Source organism: Euprymna scolopes, chromosome 2, assembly GCF_053919585.1.
Source record: "Euprymna scolopes isolate OS-2025 chromosome 2, ASM5391958v1, whole genome shotgun sequence".
Lineage (NCBI taxonomy): Eukaryota > Metazoa > Mollusca > Cephalopoda > Sepiida > Sepiolidae > Euprymna > Euprymna scolopes.
Window position 1 is genome coordinate 71,286,538 of NC_136483.1, and position 27,154 is coordinate 71,313,691.

General features: G+C 33.2%; 1 protein-coding gene and 1 non-coding gene across 5 annotated transcripts in view; both read left to right on the forward strand.

Annotated features, from left to right (window-relative positions):
• LOC145292167 (anoctamin-7-like) overlaps positions 1-27,154 on the forward strand; it is a 284,614-nt gene that overhangs the window by 208,630 nt on the left and 48,830 nt on the right. For all 4 annotated transcript variants that reach the window (XM_080138379.1, XM_080138368.1, XM_080138400.1 and 1 more), the window contains 4 exons: positions 8,159-8,295; positions 13,607-13,775; positions 19,636-19,804; positions 24,128-24,218. In XM_080138379.1, the coding sequence (XP_079994505.1) occupies positions 8,159-8,295; positions 13,607-13,775; positions 19,636-19,804; positions 24,128-24,218 (566 nt within the window). The remainder of the gene's footprint in view (positions 1-8,158; positions 8,296-13,606; positions 13,776-19,635; positions 19,805-24,127; positions 24,219-27,154) is intronic.
• Positions 18,403-18,475, forward strand: Trnah-aug (transfer RNA histidin (anticodon AUG)). The gene has a single exon. It is a non-coding gene; the product is annotated as a tRNA-His (tRNA).

Here is a 27,154-nt window from a genome sequence, read left to right on the forward strand (position 1 = left end):
ATAATACGCGATTATTTGGAAGTTAAACTGTTCAGTATATAAATATATATGAAATGCGTTGGTTTAAACATAACCAATCTACACATGCACACAAAATATAACTATAATAACGTGTAAAATGAATGTTTATATATTTACGCACATACTCTTTGTTTTCCCTACTTGACTTTTTTGTTTGATCCCCGACTATTATAGTCATTAAAATGCTACCTTAATTTTCTTTTTCAATATGAAAATTAAGCCTGTACTCAATGATAATCGCCGGAAAAATTAACAACCGTAGTTTAATTGTCTTTTTTTTTTTTACATGTGGTGTTAGGGTGGGGGGTCATAATTCCGCCGGGAAACGTGGGTATACGGGTCCTGCTAGTAATAAATAAATAGAAAATCACTCTGTCTGTAACAGAATGCGGACGCACGTATGGCAGCTGTATGCAAATGACTGAGCTGTGTGCGAAGTGGCGTCACAGCAAGGAAAAAGATTATAAAAAGAAGAACGTGTGTGTGCAGACCGATGATCACAATCACATTTTATCCGGGAAAGTATCGGAAATAAATATCGTTTCAACGGAAAAAATTGAGTCGAGTTATTTCGTGTTTCCTTTACGACGGAGTCTACAACGTGTTGGGTTCCTACATGTTAACATGTGTGTAAATGTGTGTACTATATTACATGTCTTCCCTTCTCAACACCAGCAAATTTCCATTTTTCTACATTCTAACACTTTTCTTTATATATATATATATATATATATATATATATATATATATATATATATATATAAAGCTGTGTGTGTGTGTGTGTGTGTGTGTGTGTGTGTGTGTGTGTGTGTGTGTGTGTGTGTGTGTGTGTGTGTGTGTCTGGTCACGAATAGGCTCCTATATGGTTGACTATTTAAAAAAACTGATTACATATAATGATAGAAGATATATCGAGACTCAGGAATGGGTATGTTTGATCTGGCAGAACGGTGGTCCATTAAAATTGTGAGGTCTGCGTTCGTGCCTGGCCTCCATAGAATGGAAATAGGTACAAACTTTAATAAAGACTTTTCTTATCTATCTGCGTAAATATACTTTGATAATTATGTTTGAGTTTGAAGAAATATGGTATAATAAAAGTATGGTGTGTTCGTTCGCACCTGACCTCTATAAAATGGAAATATGTCACAAAGTTTAACAAGGTTTTTTAATCCACAGAATATTATGATAAATATTTCAGTGTGAACAGGTATGGTATAATAAATTATGGGGTGTATCTATTTCATTTTTACTTTCATCATATTTTGCTTTGGTTTTGATACCCCCAAATTCAACCCAAATTTACGACCCTCCCTTTTCATAACCTATCATACTTTCATAAATTTTCTGTAGGCTGTTTTTTAACCCAGCTAACGACGGGTACTTTTGCTAGTATATATATATATATATATATATATATATATATATATATATATATATATATATATATATATATATATATATATATATATATATATATTAATTGTTGTTTTTCTTTGATTCGTACGTTGAGTTATTTGGGAAATTATGTGTGAATTTGTCAACATCATCATCATTATCATGCACTGCATAAGTGTGAGTCTAAAACAAACATTTTATTAAAAAAACAAAACAAAAGAAAACAAAAAAAGGAAGGAGGAAAAAGATCAGGAAGGAAAAGGGACGAAAACGGTCCAGCCGCTGATCACTTACTATATATGACTTTTGGAATGTTTCTTCATGTGTATTTTACATGTATATGTGTGTGTACGTGTGTATAGGCATATGTATGTATGTGCGTATATGTGTGCCTCTACGTGATTATGGTTGCATGTGTGTGCACATGCATACGTATGTTGGCGTACATCTGTATGTACACATGTGTTTAATGTCATGTGTATGTGGGGTGGAGAGGGCTCCCGTAAGCCGTGGTGAAGGCAACCCCTCTAGGAGAAGCAAATCTTAGATTTAAAAAAAAAAGATTTAAAAAAAACATAAAGCGGGAGACCAGTACCCGCATTAAGCTGGTCTGCAGTTTGACTTGTTGCTGGCTATCTTGCTCTTGCTTGTTGCTGGATGTCAACATTTTGAACAGAGAGAGAGAGAAAGAGAGAGAGAGAGAGAGAGAGAGAGAGAGAGAGAGATTTAGCTGTCGTACAAAGCTAAAACTCTGTAACATCATCTGTGTATAGATACTCACTCAGCTATGGAAAAGTTGTGACGCGTGTAGGCCTGAAATGCTGGAAACATGTAATAATTGATCTGCCATCATTATATGTATATGTGTATGTATAGGTGTATGTATGTTCATGTATAGGTGTATGTATATATGTGTATATCTATGTGTATATGTATGTATATGTGTATATGTATATATGTATATACGTGTATATATGCATGTGTGTATGTGCATACATGCATGTGTGTATGTGTATATATGCATGTGTGTATGTATGCATATGTATGCATGTGTATGTATGTGCATGTTTGTGTATGAATGCATATTTATGTATGTGTATGTATATGTAGGTAAGTGTATGCATATATATATATGTGCATGTGTACATATGTGTATATGTATGCATATGTGTGTATATATTTGTGTATGTGTGTGTATTTATATGTATGTACATGTGTATGTATGCGTGTGTGTATGTATATGTATGTATGTGTATTATGCATTGTGTATGTATGTATGCATATATGTGTGTTATATGTATGTGTGTATGTGTATGTATGTATGTATGTATGTATGTATGTATGTATGCGTGCATGTATATATGTGTATGTATACTAGTGACCGTCTTCAGTGTCATGTCTGTTTGAGCGTGTGAATTTTGCCGGCATGACTAAAGTCATTTTCGGCTCATGAACTTTCATCCTGGATGACATACTCTAAATTGCGAAGGAAGGCTACACAATCCTTAACCACTTCTCTCCAGAGTCGGCACTGCTTGAGACCAATGGCAAACAGAAATCCATTCTGGTATTCCCAAATATTCACCCATTTTCGTACTGACCAGGTTCAACGATGCTTAACTTCAATGATCTAATGGGAACCGAGGCGTCAACGTGATTATGCTATACTAGCTTTAATGTGCTCTCTTTCATTATCTCACTTCTTATTGCCATGTTGGCTACACCAAATGTCAATCGAGCTAAGATACCATCAATAATTTGCTGCAAAGTTTCAAGGGTGCACTTCACCGGAAAACGTAATTTATTAAATTCATATAAATTTTTATTCACCTGAATTGTTAATAAATTCGTACTATTATCCACTTTCGATGTTTGAAAAGAATTACCACCATTAAATTTGGTATCTCTTCTGGTCTGATAACATCGTTTAAACAAGTGGAAACATCTGTAAAAACAACCAAGTTATTAGAACTTTTTTCTAGAAACAACAAAAAAATAACTACAAGTTTTTTTTTTCTTTTACGACTTGCCTCATTTTTGAAAATTCTCCACACAAACAAAAAGCCTTTCTGGCATAAAGACTGGTTTTAATTTGTTTTCTTATTATAGATAGATGTTCGTCCGTCGGAATGACAATGACCACATGATCACCTTGGAGTGATGAGTGATGATTCTTGTTGAATTTTGAAGCAAGGGTTGTGCAATACCTAACCACTACTCTGCTTGATTCCACTGGTAAGAAGTCCATGATGACTGGAAACAATGCCGAAATAAGCAGAGAGCACATACAGCATTTGGTATTCCCAAATGGTCACTCATTTTAGTATTGACCAAACTCTGGTGATCTAATGGAAACCGGTATGTCAACATGATTATGCCGTACTAGTTATGCCAATTTGCAGAAGAAATTACAAAAGGACTGCTTCCCTGTAGACTTAAACATGGCCGTCTTCAATGTTAACAACTACTTGTCGAGCCATCTTTTACTAATGAAATGTTGTTCATTGCCTTCATCCTTTCCAATCCTATATATGCTGTATACACAGACAAACTACGAGCCAATGCAACAACGAAAAACTTTTAATGTCTAGAAATTTATTAATTGTTATTATTATTATTATTATTATTATTATTATTATTATTATTAAGACCAAGGGGGATCTCTTTGATGAATTAAAACTTTAAGAATTTTTTTGTCCATTTTTTTTTTTTAATTTTTATTTAAGGGTATTCATAAAAACTTGTATTTAGTATAAAGAAATAAAACCATTTTGGTATTTAATTTGTTCCTTTAAAAATCAATTTTTAGAGTGTGAAATAAATTCTTTTTAGGGTGGCCAAAGAGTGGCATTGTGTGTTATTTGTACATTTTTTTAACACTCCTGCTTTGTTATTCATACCTCACTGCAATACCGGGTAACTCTGCTTATATATATATATAAGCCTGACGAATCCTATAGTTGGATGAAACGCAGAATATTCAGTGTAGCTTAATCGCCATATATATTTTATAAATTACTATATATATATATATATATATATATATATATATATATATATATATATATATATATAAAGCTGAATGTCTGTGTGTGTGTCTGGTCACGAATAGGCTCCTATATGGTTGACTATTATAGAAAACTGATCACATATAATGATAGAAGATGTATCAAGACACAGGAATGGGTATGTTTGATCTAGCGTAATGATGATTCATTAAAATTGTGGGGTCTGCGTATGAGCCTGGTCCACAAAGTATGGAAATAAAAAATTTAAAAATTAAAAAGAAAACGTTTACAAGTGTTTTTGATATAGATGTACATAAAAATAGTTTGATAACTATGTTTTAACTTAAATAGGGATGGTATAATGAAATTGTGGGGTCTGCGTTCGCGCCTGCCCTCCATAGAATGGAAATAGGCACAAACTTTAATAAAGACTTTTCATATCTATCTGCGTAAGTATACTTTGATAATTATGTTTGAGTTTGAAGAAATATAGTATAATAAAATTATGGGGTGTTCGTTCGCGCCTGACCTTCATAGAATGGAAATATGTCACAAAGTTTAACAAGGTTTTTTTAATATAGATCCACAGAATATTGTGATAAGTGTTTCAGTGTGAACAGGTATGGTATAATAAATTATGGGGTGTATCTATTTTATTTTCACTTTCATCATATTTTGCTTTGGTTTTGATACCCCCAAATTCGAAGCTATCTCTTTACAACCCTTCCTTTTCATAACCTATCATACTTTAATAAATCAGAGTCCATTTTCTGTAGGCTGTTTTTGAACCCAATCAACGACGGGTACTTTTGCTAGTATATATATATATATATATATATATATATATATATATATATATATATATATATATATATATATATATATATATGTATATATATAAATGCTGCAAACTTTATATTCATCTGTTCTTGTCATTCAATACAGATCAATAACCCATAGCAATTATAAAGCAGGATTGTTTATCGCAAAACAATACTGATGATGATGCGATCTTTGTTGAGGCATTGATTGATTTTCAATCTAAAAACTCAACCCTAACTTTAGGACCAAACAAATACATTTAAAAAAAATTAACAAATACTTATGTTAAAAAATTAAAATTTGAAGATATTCTTTACAATTCAATTTGATAGTTTTTGTCCCCTCCTTCTCCTCCTCTTGTTCTTCTTTTTCTCCTCCTCCTCCTTCCCCTCTTTTTCTTTTTCTGTCACGTTTTCGTCACATGTCTACAATACGGGACCCACAAATTGAATGCAAGAAACAGAAAGCAAGGAATAACTCAACTCACATTTTTCCCGTTGAACAACAGAACATTTATTTACAGGTCCAGCCATATTTAGTGTACATCTTTTTCCGTCGCTCTCAGGCCACCTGTGTCACATGTCTATCTCTGTCCTCCCTTTAACATGATCATTGGTCTGCATACATGTTTTTCTTTTTATGTCTTTTTCTTTTCTTCCTCGCCATGACGTCACCTTGCACACGGCTTGGTCATTTGCATACAGCTGCCATATGTGCATCTGCACTCTGTTATGCTTCGTCTCCCCCCTTTTTTTTCCTCCTTCTTCTTTTCCCTCTTCTTCTTCTCCATTTAATACGTCTTTTCCACATCAAATGTGGTTTGCACATTTGCCATGACGACACAAAATGACTTTTCCATATAACATTGTCATTTATGTTGTAAACCATTGCTTCAGGTCATCTTTATTCTCAGCCCTTTTTTTTTTTTTTTTTGCTTGCATTTTCTTTGTTTACCCTCAATTAAGATGTGTGTAAATATGCTTATCCAACCAGAGCTTTGGCCAACATCTCCATAACACCATAGTGAAAAATAGATAAAATAATACACCATTTTGCTCGTAGTGGAAAAATATTTATCGTATGGATTTTCCAATCATGTCCGTAATGAAAGGGGGACTTTTGTAACTTGGTTGAAAAGTTTAGGGACATTTAAGAGACACAGCATAGATGGGTGCTTCAGTTAGTCTATGCTGGTGCAACCTGATCAGGCTGTCGGAAGATGACTCCCTGACACAAATGCACTTACATTAACACCTTTCTGTTTTTGTTTTTCTTTTTAATTATTTGCACAACTAAGTCATGTTTTGCAAAGCCCAAATCAAAAACAATAGTCTCCTTCCCCCCCCTTTTTTCTACACTTCCATTTCTCTAGTGGCTTCATAACTGAAAGGTCTTGAATATGACCTTAAACTATATCCGAGGGTGAGGTTCCAGCTTCCGGGCTTTGGGGTGTGTGGAGCCACCCTTTAATTGCTATTGCTCCCAGGTCCACTCTGACCTGGAGTGGTAGTACCTGTTAGGGTCCCAACTATAGGTTAAATAGAAAACGACTTGAAAAAAAAATGTTCTATTAAAATATTGTTCTTCAAAATCACTGGATTCGGCATTAAATAACCTGAAAAGGGTTGATGTGCTGTAAAACAAAAACAACCAACCAACCAGTTAGTCTATACTAGTGATGGGACGATTCTCATATTTTTCCTGATTTTGATGAAATTACTGTGAATGGTCTAAATTCCCAATTACGATTATTTTGAAAGCTTTAAATATTTAGCTATAGAGTTGTGTTTTATTTTAATTTTTGGATTGCTGTAAAAACTAATGCAATATATTGCATATATTTTCACAAATTTTAACATACTTTTGGGGGAGGGGGTGATCTATAGATTTTAGTTTGACTGGTAGTTTAAAATCAATAAATAGTTATCATTATCATTTTGTTATTGTTATCAGAGATGGAAAATAAAATTTTAAACAAAAGAAAGCAAACAATTAAAAGAATCGTTTTTTTTTTTTTGCATTAGAAAATCAGCACAATTTTTTTGGTTCCAATATCGATTAATTTTTCTGCGATTATCGCAATTGTAACCCCCTTTTATTTCTTTATTTTGTTGAGATTTGCTCTCTTCAAGTAGATTTTTACAGAAACGTGTGTAATCAAAATATTTTCCAAGTAATGAAAATCGTTCCAAGTCCCTAAAAACTAGCACATCTAAATGATAAGCTCATGCAAAATTTGAAACTATAAAAACGTGTTAATAAAATTAGTTTTCTCTACATTTCACCAACCGGCCATACCTGAAAGCACCCAAAACGTTGCGTTACAACACTCTATCGTGCTCTTTTGGGCCGAGAGAGGCAAATCAAGAAAGAAAAAGAACTCATTGACTCGCATAGCAGCATTTTGACTTGTAACTACTAATCCAACTTTCTTCATTAAACACATGTTTATATAAATGACCGAAAGTAACTTTTATATTCTTATCTCTTGCATGAAAGTGTTTTGTTATAAAATTTCGTTTTTCTCAATTCTCATTTACAAAACTGTTTTTGTTTTAGGAAGCACTTGCTACCTGGTGACCCTTCTATTTCTCAATGTTTAATTTATTTCCATTTTTATATGCATGTTCGTATATGCATTCTTAATTTTCTTCCTTCACTAAAACAGAACTTTTACAACCCAATTCATATTAAATGTTGGTGTAGTTTTTTTGGCTAAATACAAAGATGCTATCGTCATCAAAATGCCATGCCACAGAATCAAAGTTTAAAGACAAAAGTCAAGTATTATGGTTTCATTTGTTCTTTTAAACCAAAGGAAAGCGATATTTTTTAATCGCTTACTTATTGATGCACTGAATATTCATTGTTTTTTTTTTATATATCGTTTAATTATTTTTTTTCTTCAGGTTCAAGTCTCTCCAAATTACAACTGGTCAGCCGATGTGCTGCGAATACTGAAGATTCCAAATATAATGGAACAGCAAGTGCCAAATAAACCAAAAGATTACTACACATGTGCATTTAAAGCCAGCAAAATCAGCAAGTGAGAATCACGTCATTTTTTTTTATCGAAGTGATCATCCGTACTTACTAATGAGTCACCACTTATCGAAGCTAAAAGCCACTAGAGAATAAACCTTAATGAAACGAATAGATTTTTCAGTCAAATGATAAATATTATAACTCCAATAGATATATAATAGATAATAGATAAGATACTAATTGTTGTATATACCAACCACAAATGTTTGCATGAAAATATTCACTCCATATTGTGAGTTCATGAGAAACGACTTCAAAATTCCAAGAATGATCACAAATTCCAAGAATAATCACAAATTACAAGAATGATCACAAATTCCAAGAATGATCACAAACTCCAAAAATGATCACAAATTCCAAGAATGATCACAAATTCCAAGAATGATCACAAATTCCAAGAATGATCACAAATTACAAGAGTGATCACAAATTACAAGGTGGAACAATAAATAAATAAACCACACTACAGCTTTATTTTAAAACTTTTATTGAAAAAAGCCATTCAGGTAACTTGATTATGTAGTAGAGCTAACATCTATTCAATATAGCCGCCTTCAGCCTCCGGAACAAGGAGCATACCTTTTCCACAAGCACCGGCATTTTATTTTAATTCTAATACAGAGTGGAATGATAAAATTGTCGCCCTAAAGAAAGCAACACTACAGCTTTATCTTAAAAACTTTTATTGAAAAAATCAATTCAGTAAACTTGATTACGTTGTAGAATTGACATCTATTCAATGTAGCCGCCTTCAGCCTCGATCACCGCCTCGAAACAGGTCCAGAACTGGGAGCATGCTCATTCCACAAGTGCTAGCAAGAGCTTGGCGAATACTCGGCAGATGGCGGCGATCAAGCTGGCTTTAGTGCTGTGGGAGGTCATGTTAGTGATGTTCTTGACGTATGACCAAACGAAATAGACCAGCAGGTTCAGGTAGAGGGAAGAGTGGAGCCAGTGAGAGAAGGGTAGAGTCGTAGCACTCCTTCTGAAGCCAAGCCTGGGTTTCTTTGGACTTGTGGGCCGGCACTGAGTTCTGCTGCCACACTCAGGGTCTACCAGCAGCCACCTGATTACACCAGGGGATCACCGCACTCTTCAGCACATCTAGGTACACTTTGGTGTTGACTTTCAAACTGACTTCAAAGATGTGAGGTGCCATGATGTGGCCCTCACTTGAAACCACACCAAAGACCATAACCGTGACCAGAAACTTCGTTTTCATTACCCGGGGCACATCACTGTTATTTGTGGTAATCCAGCAATGCATTTTTAGGGCGCTGGCAATGGTCCTGTTTTCATAACTCAGATCAGGAGAGAAGATGAGTTGTACATCGGCACATCTCCAATCTCGCTTGTTGAACCTTGTGTCACTTTCAGACATGATAGAAGACTCTTATTGCTTTTGGGATTTGTATAGAGCTGGCCAACTAGTAGATGGTCTGCAACAAAAAAAGAAGACTGGTTTTCATCAAACGGAAATGGAATTATGTTGTCTTTTCTGGGTCGACAATTTTATCGTTCAAGATTATACAATAAAAATGAGAACTGTATCAAGGAAATGGTTTAGTCAAGTCAACATTTTATTCTAACATGCAAGAAAAAAAGGAATATATTACGATTGATTCTATCTTTTCCAGATTCAGTGGATTCATCAAATTGAGGAGAATAGAAAGTTGACCTTGCGCTTACTTTTGACAACCTTGTAATTCTCACTTCCCTTATTTTGTCATTCAGTCCTCACATTCCATGAGCGATGCTTCTGACAAAAGGAGAAGAATTGCTTTTTGTGGGTCAGAATCTAGCAAACAGTTACTGTTATCTAGCTTTTTGCATTGAAGTACTTTATATAAATTCAATTGACATTTTCATGGGAAAGAATGACGATAGGTTCTCCTCTCTCTGCGAGAAGCTTCCATCTTCAATACATATCAGGTTGACAAGAAAGTTCTTGCAGTTTGTAACTTTTAAATTCAGAAAGACATACTTCAGCTCAAACAAACATTTATTGATCGAAATAAGTACCATCAGAATCAATACACTTTTGTCAACGCAAAACAAGTGTACTTATGCCAGTAATGCAACAGTTTTGTGTTCTGGTGGCAATGAACTTACTGAAGGCGTTTTTTTGGATATTGCTTAAGTTTTTAAAGCATTTCTCATGCAGAAAGTTGTTGAGATGCTTGAAAAAGTGATAGTCGGCAGATACGAGGTCTGGTGAGTATGGCGGATGAGGTAGTTTACTAGCCCAATTTGTTCAACTTCTGCAAGATCGGTTTAGCAATATTGCCATGGAAAATTGAGCCTTTTCTGTTGACTAATGCTGGGTGTGATTGTCAAAATTTATGATGCGTTTCATCCATTTGTTTGCAGTACTTTTCCGTCACAACGGTTTCACCTGCATTCAAAAAACTATAATGGATAAGACCGGTTGCAGACCAAACAGTCAGTAGTGATTTCTGAGCCAAACGTTTCCTTGATATCGAGAGCTGTTTCAACAGCTTTTCGGCCTAGCTTGAATTGAAATAAGAAAATTGTGCGAATTTGCTTTTTTTCCATCTTGCATTTAACGTTCTGAAAAGAAGACATGATTGCTTTAATTGTAATTTAAACGATTAGATAAAGTGAAAAACGCCATTTAAGATGATATATGAAGCAAAGGTATTATAAGTAAAACTTATTTGAAAATACATCATTTGAAATCAGAATTAAAAATTCAGCAAGAACTTTCTTCTCAACCTAATAACTATTAAAGCTTGATACAACTCTGCGTTCAACAGGAATTAAAAAGAAAAGCCGTAGTAACGCGGTGTTCGGTCAGTTATGGACTCTGAAGATTTGTTTAGGAAAATGCTATATTGCTATATGCTATATTGCTATATGCTATATTGCTATATGCTATATTGCTATATGCTATATTGCTATATGCTATATTTTAAATCAATATGCGAGAAAAAATGAGTACATTCTTGAACCAGTATATATGTTACATTAAGTAAAAAAAAAAAAACACAATAAAAGAAAAAAAAATACAAGTTAGATAAAAACGTGAAATATATATATAATAATTAATATTAACATTCGCATCTAATAACAAAAAGAAATCAAAATCGCATTTTCGTAACTTATCTGCGAGAAGCTTCCATTTCCAATGCATAACTATGAAGTAAAATACTTTTTTTAGCTCATTACATCAAGTGGCTTCATGCTTTGTATGGAACGATTTCCATTAAATATAAACAGCAGGATTATTCGTGCTTGCATATAAAAATGAACCCTGATCTGTGGTCTATATCTGAACATTTTACTGCAGTTTAATGTTAATTGCTATCAGAAATTTATCGACTTTGTTACATTTTTAGACATTTCGATGTAAATTGGAACTGAGTTGAAAAACGAATTCTAACTGTATTTTGTCAAATTATGTGGCATGACATTATTGTATGCAATCATGCTTTTGCCAGTATGATATGAAACTGTAAATATGTGATTTCGATTTAAGCTGAATTATCTATATAATATTCTGACTGTTCCTTAGTGAGTCCATATGCTTTGAAAAAGGCCAAATGTAATCTTTGAAGGTCAAACTGCTTTAAAAAAAAAAAAAAAAGGCCAAATTCGTGAAATTTAGCTTTAAAAAGAATAATCCGGCAAGACTGAACAGGAAATGAGTTACCTCCCTTTGATCTAGCCTCGTTTTTTTTATATTATTATAATATGATCATTTTGTCATGGTGTAAGAAAGAAACTTGTAGTAATTTTGACGTGCTGCAATTTTTCAGTGAAATATTACATAAAAAAGGGAACATTTAAAAGAAATAGAGCAAAAAAGGAACATTGTTTGCCAAGAGATGCTGAACTGAAAGAGTAAATTAAATATTATCTCTTATAATGTGATATTATTTGTATTGAACTATGTAGCACAATATTACTTTCTAGGTATTTATTAGTACTTATTAATTTATCTCATTTTGGGTCAGTTTTATATTTAAAATACAATGGACACTATTTTCATAGAAATGTTAATAAACTCCTATTTGCTGCATGTTATTGGGGGGTTTGTCAAAAAAACTATTTTTTTTTTGTGCTATCCAGAAAAATACCAGCTTTATCAAAACATATTTGTTAATTCAATATATTTTTCATTTTATGGAATTTCCACGGGTCCTGCTAGTTAATAATATTAAGAACAAACGTCTGTCATAATTCACTTTTGTTTTCAATGTGAAATATTACAGATGAATATTTATCTTTATTTTAGAAATTATATCACAAGTTAGAGTGAATATATGGATGTCTTTTTATTTATTTCTTTGTTTATTTACTATATTATATTTAATTTATTAAATTTATTTATTATCCCTGAGTGGCTTCCGGGCCTTGATAAGTGGTGATCACTGCGTAAAAAAAAAAAAAATTTTTAATCATTGTTTTTCACTTTTAATTTGAACCTGATTAACAAGGCAAATATTTATGTACATATCTGCATTTAGCTACAAATTTTTTTTATTAATGATCTATTTTTAAACTTCTAATTTCGTATTTTTCTTTTAAACATAATTTACAGTACTTATATTATAAGGTAAGTTAAAGTAAGTGGTTGATTATAGTCAAAGACAACCCGAAGGCTTCCTTTTCATTAGCTGCTACACTGAGGTGTACAGAAGGACGCCACTATTCCAAGAATTACTCCATAAGCCTTTGATCCTTTTATGCTGAGTGTTTGGCAAAAAGGCATCAAGTATCATTTAAGATTTTGGTATGATTGAACTAAGGATTGGACCTCAGCCTCCCAGCCCATTAGCGAACATTCTTACCATTATGCCTTATGGGCCGGTTCATATAATTTTAAGATTTTCCAATTATATTATTATTGATGTTTGTTTGGGTTTTTTTTTTGGGGGGGGGTCTGATATATACATACATAATGTAGTACTGTTTTTGTATTTTTCATTTTCCAATATCATCATGTGATAATTGTATTTAGTCTTGAATGGAAAACTGTAGCTCCTATTTATATTTCTTTATTGTTAATTTTATTTACAGTTGCTTTGGACACTGAAGAAACTAAAAATATGCGATAAAAATGATTTCCAAATTTCAAATTTGAAGTTCTTGTTCCATATATATTTGATACTATGTAAAAACTAAAAGTGTACATTATGCCCCATATATATAAAAAAAATATTGAGAAAATATGATTCTTTGTTTGAATCTTCTATTAATGCTGAAGACCTCTTTGTTTCTTGTTTTATTTTATTTTTTTTTATCTATTTGCTTTGTATTTTATTAACCATAGTATATTTATTGTCAAGGTTTTTGGGTGGCCATGATAAAGAGAATTTCTTCACCAACAACCAAAGAAGCCGAATGGTTTGGGAGATTCTGTCCACGACTACTTACGGCAAGAAAAAAAAAGCTGAGATTGGCATTGAACGACTTCTTGAAGAGGATATCTTCAGCGCAGCCTTCCCCTTGCATGACGTAAATCTTTTATTTTTAAATAGTTGTATAGTTGTATATAGTTGTATAAAGGAAATTTGTAGAAGGCAATACAATGCACAAGTGTAACAAATAAACTGAAGCCAATTAAGATATATATATATATATATATATATATATATATATATATATATATATCGGCAGTAACTTGCAGAAAACTTTTTAAGGGCAGGTGCCTAAGTAAAAAATAAAACGGTGTCTCGGTGGGGCAGAGGCTTATAATACATTCTTCTGAAAAGGACACTTTTAATACAGGAGTAAAAGGGGCAGGTGCTTGGACACCGCTAGCACCCCTTCTCTGCACGTCCTTGTATATCGGTGGAATGAACGGTACAGATTCACTTTGATTAATAGAAATCGATGTATCTTTTTCTTAATTTCAGTTTGTGTTTATCTGTTACATTTCTGCATTGCACTTTCTTCTATAAATTTTCTTTGTGTGCATGATCGTTTAAGCAATTTAAAGCCAGAAATAAACTGTTTCAACAGTTTAAATATTTCATAATTTCTTTTCAAAATTTCGAAAAGTCACAAACATTTTTTCTTTTTTTTTTTAATTATTCACAAAAGATTCAAATGGCTGATATGCATCCTGGTGGACTTTTTTGTCGGAATTAAATACTCTTTTATAATCTTAAATGGGGTTTTAAACATTTTGTTTTATTTCAGTGTTGCCTTTTTATAATTTTAATAAATAAGCAATAAATAACCCAATTCTCATAATTACAATGAAAAAATAACGTAAACAGCCGCAGATTAAGTTGCTTTATAATTTTATAAATAAATTAATATAGAGATTCTATTTTATATCTTCTAAAACTTTTCTTAAATTAATTTGAAAATTTTAGAAAACCAAATCATTTTTTCTAAGACTTTCGGTGTAAGACATGTTTGTCTTCCTTTTTCTGATGGTATTAAACTCAAGAGGTCAGCCCCTCGACGAGAAAGAAAGTTTTTTTTTCCTTCGTAAAAAAATATTTCCTATTTCTGATTTGATCCAAAATTTATGGCATCGTTTCCCATAGTTTTTATAATTACAGATGGCAAAAATAATTTATAATGTTCCTCCATCTCTCTTGAACGTCTGTCGGAAATTTGTCCTCTTTCAGATAAATTCGACACGAAAGTAACTAGCCTGAAAAAAATAAAATAAAAGCATGGAATAAAAAAGAGGGTGAGGTAAAGAATAAAATATAAAGGTATTTTTTCAAAACGAAGAAGAGATTTTATGTACAATAAAGTTAGTTGCAAATTTTTCCTTTTGCGGGCATTACATTCAAAGAACAAAGAACACCAAGGTAACAACACATAATAAAAAAAAATACGCTGGTTCTTATATTGAAAATGTCGTATCCATGAACGAATACAATATCATATTTCAAATAGTAGTTCCTAATCACTCTCTCATAATTTTAGGAACGTACTCACAGATGGCGGTCAGGCATGTGCTCTTTTCTTTTCTCATTTTAAAGTCTTTTAAAAAGTTACACTCCTTCCATTTACGTGCAAACCATAGCCACGTAAATAAGTCCTTAGAAATTTGCTTTCAACGTGTCCGGGGTATTCTTGCTGGATTTTCTTCTTTGAAGGAGGCTCGTCAAAATTCCATTTCTGCGTCGGGCAATGAATCTGCGTCCACTCTCCACGTCGCCGGAATTCCAAAAGAGGCCGAATTTCGTGCTGCGCTCGTGACGTCATCAAGGAGCTAGCATTTCCCTTTTCTTCAAATTAAAGGGAGTTTCGTACAAACCCAAAATATACGAAACTAAGAATCATAAGATACGAAATACAGAAAATCAAATATAAGAACCAGAATAAAAATATAAATGTAAACAGCGGGATGCACTATTGATACAAAAAAATTCCAACACGTCAGCCAAGTCTACTGCTAAACTAGCAGTAACAATGGAGATATAGGCATCTATTATATAAAGGGAAGTCATATGTGTGTATGTATGTTCAACTAAAAGTAAAAAACGACAAAACAAACAACCACAAAATTGGTATATTCTTAATCAGTGTTGCCCATGTTAATAACATCTAAGATTCAGAAAAAAATATTCATTCTTTGACCTTAAACTAGTGTAAATTTCGCCAGAGGAGAAAGATCGATTTTTGATTTTTACAATTTTATACTATATATATTTTATCAACGAATTACTTCCTTTACGTCGATTCATTTTCTCAAGGAATCTATATAAAGGAGATTTATCTTCATGTATGTATCTATTCAAGAGAGAGAGAGAGAGAGAGAGAGAGAGAGAGAAAGAGAGAGAGGGGCTGAATGGAGAAGAAAAAGGTGATAGAAAGTGGGGTATGTTGAGACAGAGGGGAGGAAAACAGGAGAGGGACATAGATAGAAAGACAGATAGAGATAATGAGATAGAACTTTTAATAGAAATGTTACACTTTTGCCCCGACAACACTGGGTAGCCGTACTGATAGAATATAAATTTAAATGTATATAAGTTTAAATAAGTGATAGAAAAAAATTAAATGTTGTGAAGAATGCAGGAAGAAACAAAAAAAAAAGGAATAAGTGAAAAGGACGAGAGAGTGTGTACTGTATGTGATTGTCACTAGAATAAGATATAAAGAACATATATTTCATTGATTTACGAGGGCCATTCCCAAAGCCTTCTATCCTTTTATTCAATAAGTTGAAGAGCTATGAAGACGGGAGTAGTATCATTAAAACAAGCGACTTTTTATGCTCTAGAATTTATTTTTCTACATAGTACCATTCTCAATGCACTTTTGCTAGAGATTCTATGATGCATCTCTGCTTCTACCACTCGTCTATGACGGGGGTTGCTTTCGTAGAGTCTAACACTGTCAATATCTGCAACAGAGAAATGAAACTTTCAGGTTATGAACGCATAAGTTCAGCCATTATAACAATGCAATTTGTAATCAACTCTAATCCATTTGGGTGGAATAAAAAATAGGAGGCATTACTTTGGAACGCCCATTGTAGTATTATTAGACTGGGTTAGTATTCAGGAGAGTTCGAGAAACACATGAAAAGTCCTAATAGATTACATTTTTGTAACTAAAATGTTTGATCCTCATGAATACATTTTTGTAAGGTGGAGATGTCATTTGATTGATTTCTTTTAAAAAGTATATGTATAGTATTATAAATCTTATATTTTTATTATTACATATGCATTTATATACACCTTTTATATTATGTATCATAATGTTATGTTGGCATTTTGTTTGTATACGTAATACTTGTAAATAAACGGTTAATTTAGCCCACAGGGCTGGGAATAAACATAGAAAATCAAAGTTATTAATATATTTTTTCCTAAACTTATAATTTTGTATGTAATGAATATGAATATATCCGGGTTCCTCCCCACAAGAATATGATTGACTTAATCCATAAATATGGACGAGTATTGCTGCCTAGGTGAGATTGAAAGATACGTCGAAAGCCTTAGGCTTAAGAATATTACCAACTACAACCACGACCATCCGTTCATCAAGCGACTCGCTAGATTGTATTACTGTTACTGTAACCACGACCATTCAGCTACTTCAAACAAATATATCCCTTTCTGGGGCATGTCAGTTTTTTTTACATCTTTTACTCACCCAAAACACGCACATCAAGCAGCAGATCGTTACAGAATTATTCCTTAAACTTATGAAACAATAATTTTTAGAAAACACTTTTTTATTAAATTAAGTATTGCATGTTTTGATTTTGCATCATATTTTTATTGAGATGACCACGAAGGCTTAACTAATCGATATTTGTTGTTCTTGATCAATAAATGCAAATATTGATCCTTAATGAATGCAACGCAAACCATTTTAAAACATTTACACTAGTTTTTGTGTCAGCCACAAATGTAATTGTCGCTTGGCATCACATTTTCGACATTTGATGTTATTTAATGTGTATGGTTGCGAGAGAACAAAGAATCACAATAAACGGAGGCGATTTTGGTCAAAAGAATGGAATGTACTAAAATTATACTTTAGTGTGAATCAAAAGGGCCCCTACCTCGGGCTAATACTTGATCTCTATATGAGATACGTGTATTTCCGAGTTTTCTATTAAAGTTCTTTAGTTCTTAAACGTTGAATTATGAAGTGAAGAACCTTAATTGGCCAGTTAACGTTTATGTTTCTTGGGTCTTTTGGTCTTAATGGATTCCAGAACAAGAACTCACCTAGTCTAATAGAGTATCCAGCTAAATACTGTTACTCGAGAAAACATCACTTGGAGAAAGTACACCATTTCTCGTATCAGCCAAAGTGTAGCCATAGTAAGGGAATCTTATTTGAGCTTTGAATACTATGTTATCTATACTATTAATAAAATTCTAAATGTTTATTTATTTGTGTGTATACCAATAAAACTTTCGAACGGATGCACCGATTTGAAAAATTCTTTTCTCCCTGAAAGGGGTGACTCCCTAGATTGTCCTTATCTATATATGGTTCGTAACGAACAATGCCGAGTCGCACAAAAAGCCAGAAATAAGGGTTTTTGGGCCGTTTTGTGCAATTGTCGAAAAAGTTAGCTGCCCATGTCAATGGAATTTAGCACTGTCTTTATACAGTCGTGGTAACATCTTTCAGCATACGGACAGGACTTGTGGCACAATGGATAACACGTCTGACTATGGATCAGAAGATTCCAGGTTCGAATCCTGGCAAGTTCGTAATAATTTTAACCATCATTTTATCCGTTTACTCATTATCCTTACCCTTAGAGTATTTTTGTTTTTTAAGTGATTTTGTTTTGTGCATATGGGAATTTCCCATACTCCAAGTTCACAAGGTAAGCGTTGATGGTAAGACGACGTTGAGTGTACTTGATGTTGAGTGTACTCGATTATGTGTTTGAGTCGCTGTTGTGTGTGCCGACGCAGCGCAGCCACTAGTTTTGAATATTTTGTCAGCGTTTACTCGTAGTATTTTCATGTCAGGTTATCCTGACAAACCTCTGTACAGAGAGATCTCAGACATTCGATGGTAGTGTTTAGTAGGCATTCAAATTCTCATATATATATATATATATATATATATATATATATATATATATATATATATATATATATATACAGTGTGCTCTTTGAAGTAGATGCCGGTTATCTGATCAGGATGAGATTGTTGTCTTTTCGAAGAATAATGTTCAAGCGAACCTGTTGCTTGTCAGATGAAGTATTTATCTTTCTTCCATGGCAAAACGATGTGATTCAAGAGTCGGAAAGTGGAATTTGAAAAGCCAGTGCTCTAGAGGAAGAGCACTCTGGCCTACAAAAATGTCTAAGCAGCCCATCAATATTCCCTGCAGGCGATTAACAATAAACTAACCCTTTCTCAAAGGAGAAAGTAAAGCCTAGGAATGTTGACCTCCTAAAACTGCACAGAATCAAAACCGTACCTCAGCTAACAGGGAATAAATCATTTCAACAACGGCCGTGGTTCTAGTGGCTTTGGAACCAAAGATACCCCCCCCCCCCCGTTCAATGAGGTAGGTTGGTTGGTAGACATTGTTGGAAACATCTAATGTTTTGCAGCTGTTTCTAGCTGAGTTTGGCGAAAAGCTTAATTTGGTTTGAAATGATATTCTTTTTATGAAAGGACATCCGTTATTGGTTCTTAAATTCAATTTTCTCTCATTAATTATTTGAGCACCTAAAGAGATGTACAGGTCTCCGGATGTTTTCTAATTATGTTTCGCCCTCGATATATCCATAATCAAATTACAAACAATTTATTGCTTGTCATTATTCTGCGATGTTATCACTTTGTTTTTACACATCTCGCTATCCCACTTGAATAATTTTTTATTTTTGCAATGCTTTTTCTTTTGTAGGGTCCATTTAAACCATATAACGATGACCTGCTTTGTAAAGAACGGCCTAACCTTCGGCAAATCCTTTATAAGTACTGGGCACAATGGGGTTGTTGGTACAAATATCAACCTCTTGATCATATACGACAATATTTTGGTGAAAAAATAGCCATTTATTTTGCTTGGCTAGGTACAGTACTTTGCTTCAAATCAAATTTTATCTTGTTTTATTTTAGAACTTGTATAAATCTCAAGGATTCCCAGATCCCCAGATTTCCAGATTATATCCGTCCGCCATTTTTTTTTTAGATGAACACAATAATAACCTCCTTCATGTTGTACCAATACAATTTATCTTTACTTCCCAATACTACTGCAGGACTTGCCCAACCTTCAAAAATTTTATATGATAATAAACTTTATCACATATTACTTGGATTATTCAGACTACTGTTCTCATCTTGAGTGTTATTTTCGATCAATCTAACCTCGGACCTTCTTCAGGTGTATCTTGTCGAACTCTAAAATCTTTCTGTCGCAAAGGCCTGTGGAATAACGGATAAAGTACTTGCTTCAGTTTTAAGTTCTATACTCTTCTGGGGGGGGGGGTTAAGGTTCAACCCTCAATGCTCAATGCAGGCAACACTCAATGCAATTGCAAATTACAATATTTACCCGATTATGGCTGATGAAATCTGGATTAAATAAAGGGTCCCGTTCCAATTTCTGTACAGATTCCCGGGTTTGACAGAAAGATCCCTTAGATCACCAAAATACACCTGAAAAGGTCGAAGGTTACATCGACTGAAACGATGAGAACAATAGTCTGAAGAATCCAAATAATATGAGTAATTGATCCTCATCTAAAAAATTCAGAAACATCACTATTATCATGCACCACATCTGATTAAGTGTGCACCTCATGTTTGATCAGTGCAATTTTGCACAATATATTGAATATGCTTTGAACTCATATAGACAATTTCATAGGCTATGATGGTATCCATTTGGCCAGTCCTGCACTGTGTTTGTTATGTTAAATAGCAGATTCTGCCTTTACAGGATAAATTTTATTTGAATTTATTTATTAAAGAGCCATTAAGAAAATAAAACAGAAAAATGAAGAGAATAAATAGTGCAAAAAATTATTTCATTTTAGTTTAATTTTTTTTTTATTTGAGGATAAAAGAAAATAAAGAAAAAGATGAAAGAAAGAAAATGAAAAAAAAATGATTAAAAAAAAGAAAAATGGAAAAAAATGAAAATTCAATTATCTGAAACGAACATTAGAAAAGAGGCACTATTTTGTTTTTATTAATTTTACAATAAGAGAATTAGTTAAAGTTTTGAATGATAAATGGAAAGAAATGTTTGATCCTTTCATTTGACTCGGTACTAATACATTTTTGTCTGGCACTGAGTAAAATTTCTACGAACCCTCTATAGTTGAAAGCGCATTTCCTAAGATCAACGGAAGGTTAGTGTCAATTCCAAATACTTATTGGTTCACACTAAAACCGTTATTATTTTGGTAAAGTATTCTTGGCACTTACCGTCTATGTAAGGACAATTTTTGAAATGCAATCGTGGTCTGATGAAATGCAAGCCAAATCTATCGAATCACCGACAATCATGACTGTCTCATTCACAAAATTTAAAATTATTTCAGCTTTTTTCATAGAAGTTTTTTAAGACACGGCATTTACCTTAGGCATGTTGAACCGGTTTCTTTCAGAAGAGAAAGTGTCTATGGAATATTCATAAGAAGTCATCAGTTGCATGTATATTCCAGTCAGGAAGATGACGATGTTAGGTTTTTGCAGTTTTTGCAGGCAGGTGTTGAGCTTCTTCTACATACAGCGCCTGGTATTCTCAGAAAATAAAACAGAAAAATGAAGAGAAAAAATAGTGCAAAAAATTATTTCATTCTAGTACTGACCAGGCTCAATATGGCTTAACTTCGGTGAGCTAACAAGAAACAGTGTGTCAACGTGATTGTGTCGTTTATATATAGAGGTTTTACTCAAAAAGCAATGGAATTTCATTATTTAAGAGAAAGAACTTAATCATAACTTTTAAAAATAAATATAAAAAATGTGTAACACATGTCATAATTTCTTGTTGAGATACGAAACAGTGAACTTGCATGCGAGTGGAAACATCGACTATAAGTGGGATGGACGTGTGGTAATAACTGAACTCATGATTGTCTCAAGAACATAAGAGGAACCGAGTTCATGTTCAGTGTTAAGACTATTAAACGCTTTGAAATTAAACGCTTTCAAGTTTGCTTCTGCATGCAATCACTGTTTCTTTACAACAGGTGCGTGTTGGTCTTGGCCACTTACTACTCAGTCTCTTCACACTGTCCCCACACAAAAACGTTGTCTTACTAATAGTCAGCTCAAAGAAGTAGAAAAAGAAAATAGACTTACGAGTCATGCTTTCATATTGATTACTATATGGTTAGATCAACTAATAGTTGACCACCCTGTCATCACATGATCTGAGGCCCCATACACTTGGTAAAGGGGCCTCAACAGTTGTATCTCATGAATGGATTCATTCTTATTTTTTCTGGGGGGTTTTTTTTTCTGTTTTCTTCTTTTCTTTTAGCGTTTGTTTTTTTGTTTTTTTGCTTTGTTGAACAATTTTCGTTTTTAATAAAAAAACAAAATAAAAACAAAAAAAAGCACTTTCTTTTATTCTATATCCGCATGAGGCGCCCGTCTTATCCGGTCATAAAATAAATATAAATATATATTAATTCATGCAGATTTCGTATTTATTATTACAGAGCCAATTCTGTATTGAATATTATATTGTACCTAATATTAGGTTGATGCAAAAATAATGTCGTGTTAGCAGATATGTATATATATATATATATATATATATATATATATATATATATATATACACACATGAACACACACATATATATATATATACATACACACATGAACACACATATATATATATACATACACACATGAACACATATATATATATATATATACATACACACACATAAAAAACGATATTATCTTTGCACCAACCTAATATATTGTACTGATTTCAAAAGTGTTTTAAAAAATGACTTGAGTGCCATATATTAGAATTGAAACCAAAACATTTAGCACCTCAGCCGCGTTCTCTACTGTTTGAGGTATCGCCAGATAGATAAGAAAGATTTAAAATTAAATTATTTCAAGCTGCCTTTGAATTTGCACATGTATAGAAGTAAAAGAAATATATTGGCAAGTTGAAATTAACATTTTGCATTTCAATTTGCCGACATATTTCTGTATGCATTATTCATCCATCCAAACAAAGATTTTTCTCATTATAAACAATCTGTAATATATGATTACTGTTTCTTGTTAATTTCAGTGTTAGGTGACCAATATTTTAAGAGTTTATCGGTTAAATATTTACACACGAGCACACACGCATACATCTATTGTTTATATTTATATGGATAAATTTGATTTTTAAACAATACAGGATGGTCTAAATAGGTGTAATCATTTGTCATAAAGTAGCATTTATTATTGAAATCAAAACTTTACAGTTGTGTTTTCATAAACTTGACTTACAGAAATGCAAGTTTTGTGTAGCATTAGTTTTTACCATTATTATTATTTAGTTACCATTATTTTATTAGTTCATAAAGTGCTTGACTCTCCTTAGCACTGGATCACCGTGGTTACTCGCTCATTAAAGTTTGTAATGAGCAAGTTCAACATGTTATTGGAAATTCTCTTAACCTTTGTTCAAATGTTCTTCTTGAATATCTCAATAGTTTGGAGATTGTTAGTCTTTTAGGCATCTTTACAGAAAATAATTGAAAGGGGATAGCTCTGTTGAATGTGCAGGCCAAAATTAATCCGTATACTGAGAGATGAGCCTGTCTTCAGACTTGGTCTTTTGAAGACTAAAACTAATAGGCATCTCTTGTCTTTGAGCTAATCATCTTTCGTTCTTGTTATCTCCTTACATCAAGTGGCTTCATGCCTTGTCTGAAGTGATTTCCATGAAGAAAATACTTTATAATATGCTTAATCCAAACTCCTTAGTAATGAATCAGTGTGGCCATTCGCACATTGAAGTTTGCAATGATCCTGTCCAAAATGTCATTGGGAATTCTCTTAATATCTGTTTAAATGTTTTTCTTAAGTGCAGAAATAATTTGAGATTGTTAACATAGATTCTTTCTTTTAGGTATCTCTGCAGAAAATAATCTGAAGGAGATAGGTCTGGAGAATGTGCAGGCCAAAGTTAATCCATACACCGAGAGATCAGTCTGTTTTCAGGGAAGTCGTGATGGAGATATATAATGTGCTATTGCTTCACCTGTTGCTAAATCCATGTGTCCATGTTCTGGTTTTGTTTTCATAGAAATGATAGCAATAATGAAATAGTTGCATCTGTTTGGACCACCCTGCATTCGATGTTGAAAAAAAAAGTTTTTAAAAAATGTGATTTCATTTGATTTGTTCTCTCTTTTCAGGTTTCTACACAGCCTGGCTCCTTCCGGCCGCTGTGGTTGGGGTGCTTGTTTTTTTATTTGGAGTTGTCTCCATGTCCAAAAATATTCCAGCGTAAGTAGAAATCTAACTGCTTTATTCGATTCAAAATGTTCAGTTAAATAAAAAAAAAAAACGAAATCTCTCAAATATAAATAAATAACTCTATGCATCTTTGTCGGTCATCGCTGAACGGGCAGGTTGAACGGATGCATCATATTGAAGATGCATCCTCTCAAATAAAAGTCCCTGTCTGTTGATTTGTCTGTCAAACGTTGAAATAAAATTTTCATTGTTAAATGCACAGACTGAATTGACACGTATGAAACATGTGCGTTCTTGTTAAATGTGTGTACTGTTCTAACATCAGAATGAGTAATTTGCCGCTATTTTAAGAAATATATATACGCTAGACTTTTTAACTCGTTAAAAATGAGCAAAAGTTATAGCTCGTTGACTTAGAATTAATGCTTTATTCCAAACTGATAGTTGAATATGGTTAAATTTGTGATCATTCTTGCATAAATACCAATCCTTATTAATTCCTAACTGTACATCGAATGGATACCATAATGCTTAGTTCGATACACCTTATCATAATAAAGGTTCATACAGAATTCAACCAGATCGGCCCAGTAGTTTCCGAGAGAAACGGACAGACTAAGAGAAATATATTATAGATTTCGCTCTTTTCAGTTATAACAGAATAATAGATTGGATTTTCTAGCAGGGTTGCAAAGTGGAGAAGGAAAGGAGGTCAGAAATTTGAGAAAGGGGTCGGAGTCATAATAATGCAAGGAGTCGAATATTTTAATTTGACTGATTATTCTTGAATGTTGAAAGATTTTAAAATAAAGAGTCAAAGTCGGAGTCAGATGCTTAGAAATTTTAAGAACCGTAGGAGTTAGAGTTGGACCTTATACATTCCGACTTTCTGACCCTGCTTTCTAGCCTTTGTAGGTTTCCAATCTAGGAAAAGGACGATTCTTTATTCAAGCCTTTGAAACCCTTGTAAATATCTGAAAAACAGAACGAAAATCTTTTTAGGATAAGGAAAGTCCAAACAAAAGACACATTAAATGGAACAAACCAAACCAAAAAATAAATTGGCTATTCACACGATTTTCTCAAAATTATAACTGACAGTCATTTGAGAACAAACAGTCCTTTGCTCAGCTGCTGTAGGTTATTAATGGGATGTAATCTTATTTTAACTTTGAGGTAAAAAATGGACCTTGGGTTTACTTTCTGCAGTCTCGTAATTCTCTCTTCCCTCATTTCGTCCTTTAGACCTCATATTCCATAAGGCAGAAGAAGTGTTGTTTTCTGAGTCAGAATCTATCGATCTAATATTTATTGTTTATCAGGTTTTTTTTACCATAAAGTAGGTTGTTTTTTTTAACTCTTTACATCAGGTGGGTTCATATTTTGTCTGGAGCGAGGGAGGTAGTAAAAAAAAACTTAAGATAAAATTCAATTTGATCATACCAAAATGTAAGCTATTGTCCTCTCTAACAAAAGAGAGTTATTAGTCATTAATTTTCCCCACTCTTTATCTGTGCCTAAATCAAAGCGTAGATTCCATGAGAAAATCTTCTTTCTTAGAAGTGCACGACTGTGGAACTCTCTTCCGTTTGCCTGTTTCCCACCTGGCTACAACTTGGTTGTCTTCAAGTCCAACATAAACAAATTCCTGATGAACCACCCTCTTAAGTAAGACACTTTATCTCCAATACTAACTATTATTACGATACTATCCCATTGATTACTGTACACTCAATAACCCTTATCCCCGAGTGGCTTCTGGGCCTTGATAAGTGGTGACCTCCATGTAAAAAAGAAAAAAAAGATTTAAGACAGAAATAAAACAGTTAAAGTTAAAAAAAAATAAACATAAGAATATTTTGTTACAAAATTATTTTTTTCTCAATTTTCATTTACAAAAACCTATGTTTTTAGTTAGCACTTACTAACTGGTGACCCTATATTCTCTCAGTGTTTTATTATTTCCACTTTATATGCATGCACGTCCGTATTTATATCTATCTATCTATATATATATATATATATATATCTATATATATATATATTATTTTTCTTCCTTTGTTAAAGCATAACTTTTATACCCAATTTATATTAAATGTTGGTGTCGTTCTAAACATTGGCAATATCCAAAGATGCTATCATCGTTCCAGAAACGGCCCTACTAAGGCCAAGAACCATGCCACAAACACTATTTGTGCTAACTCGTGATGAACTAAGAATATAGGACCTTGTTCTTAATCCCCAGGACAGAAACCAACAAGAAGACCTGAAATAACAGAGATGAGAAACTGCAGATAGAATCTGTATCTCTACAAAGCCACCATTCACCCATGCATGGAGTATTATTGCCACATCTGGGTTGGTGCATCTACCACTAGTCTCTCCCTCTTAGACAGGGTCCAAAAAAATAAAATCTCCAACCTAATATGTCTAGCACTATCAACTAAGCTACACCTCCTATCCCATCGTCATAGTGTTGCATTCCTGTTCCTGTTTTATAAGTATTTCAATGGAATGTTCTCTGACCAACTCATATCACGTGTGTCCTCTCGGTGATAAATACCCCTGACTAACCCAACAAGCAGCAAAAGTAGTAAAGATCGTTAGATGCAGCAAAGCCTCCTAATAATAGTTTCTTAACGTTGGATTGCTAGACTTTAGAATTTCTTCCCAGTCTCCCGCTTCCCTGACTCTACTCACAGGAAAAATTTTTTAATGTAATGTGAACAAACATCTCTCTACTCAATTTTCTACATAATATCCCTGTTGATATGGTTCCAAATAACAGTCCCTTACATTCAAGTGGCAATATACCTTGTTTGGGTGAATAAGAGTTTAAAAAAAATGTTTAAAAAGTGGTTGTTTTATATTTCTTCTCTGCTTTTGTAAGAGAAATGATTGTTTTAATCTAAGGATAAGCCCTTCTGTCATACCCTGTCTGTTTGACAGGCTGTGAATATGTAAGC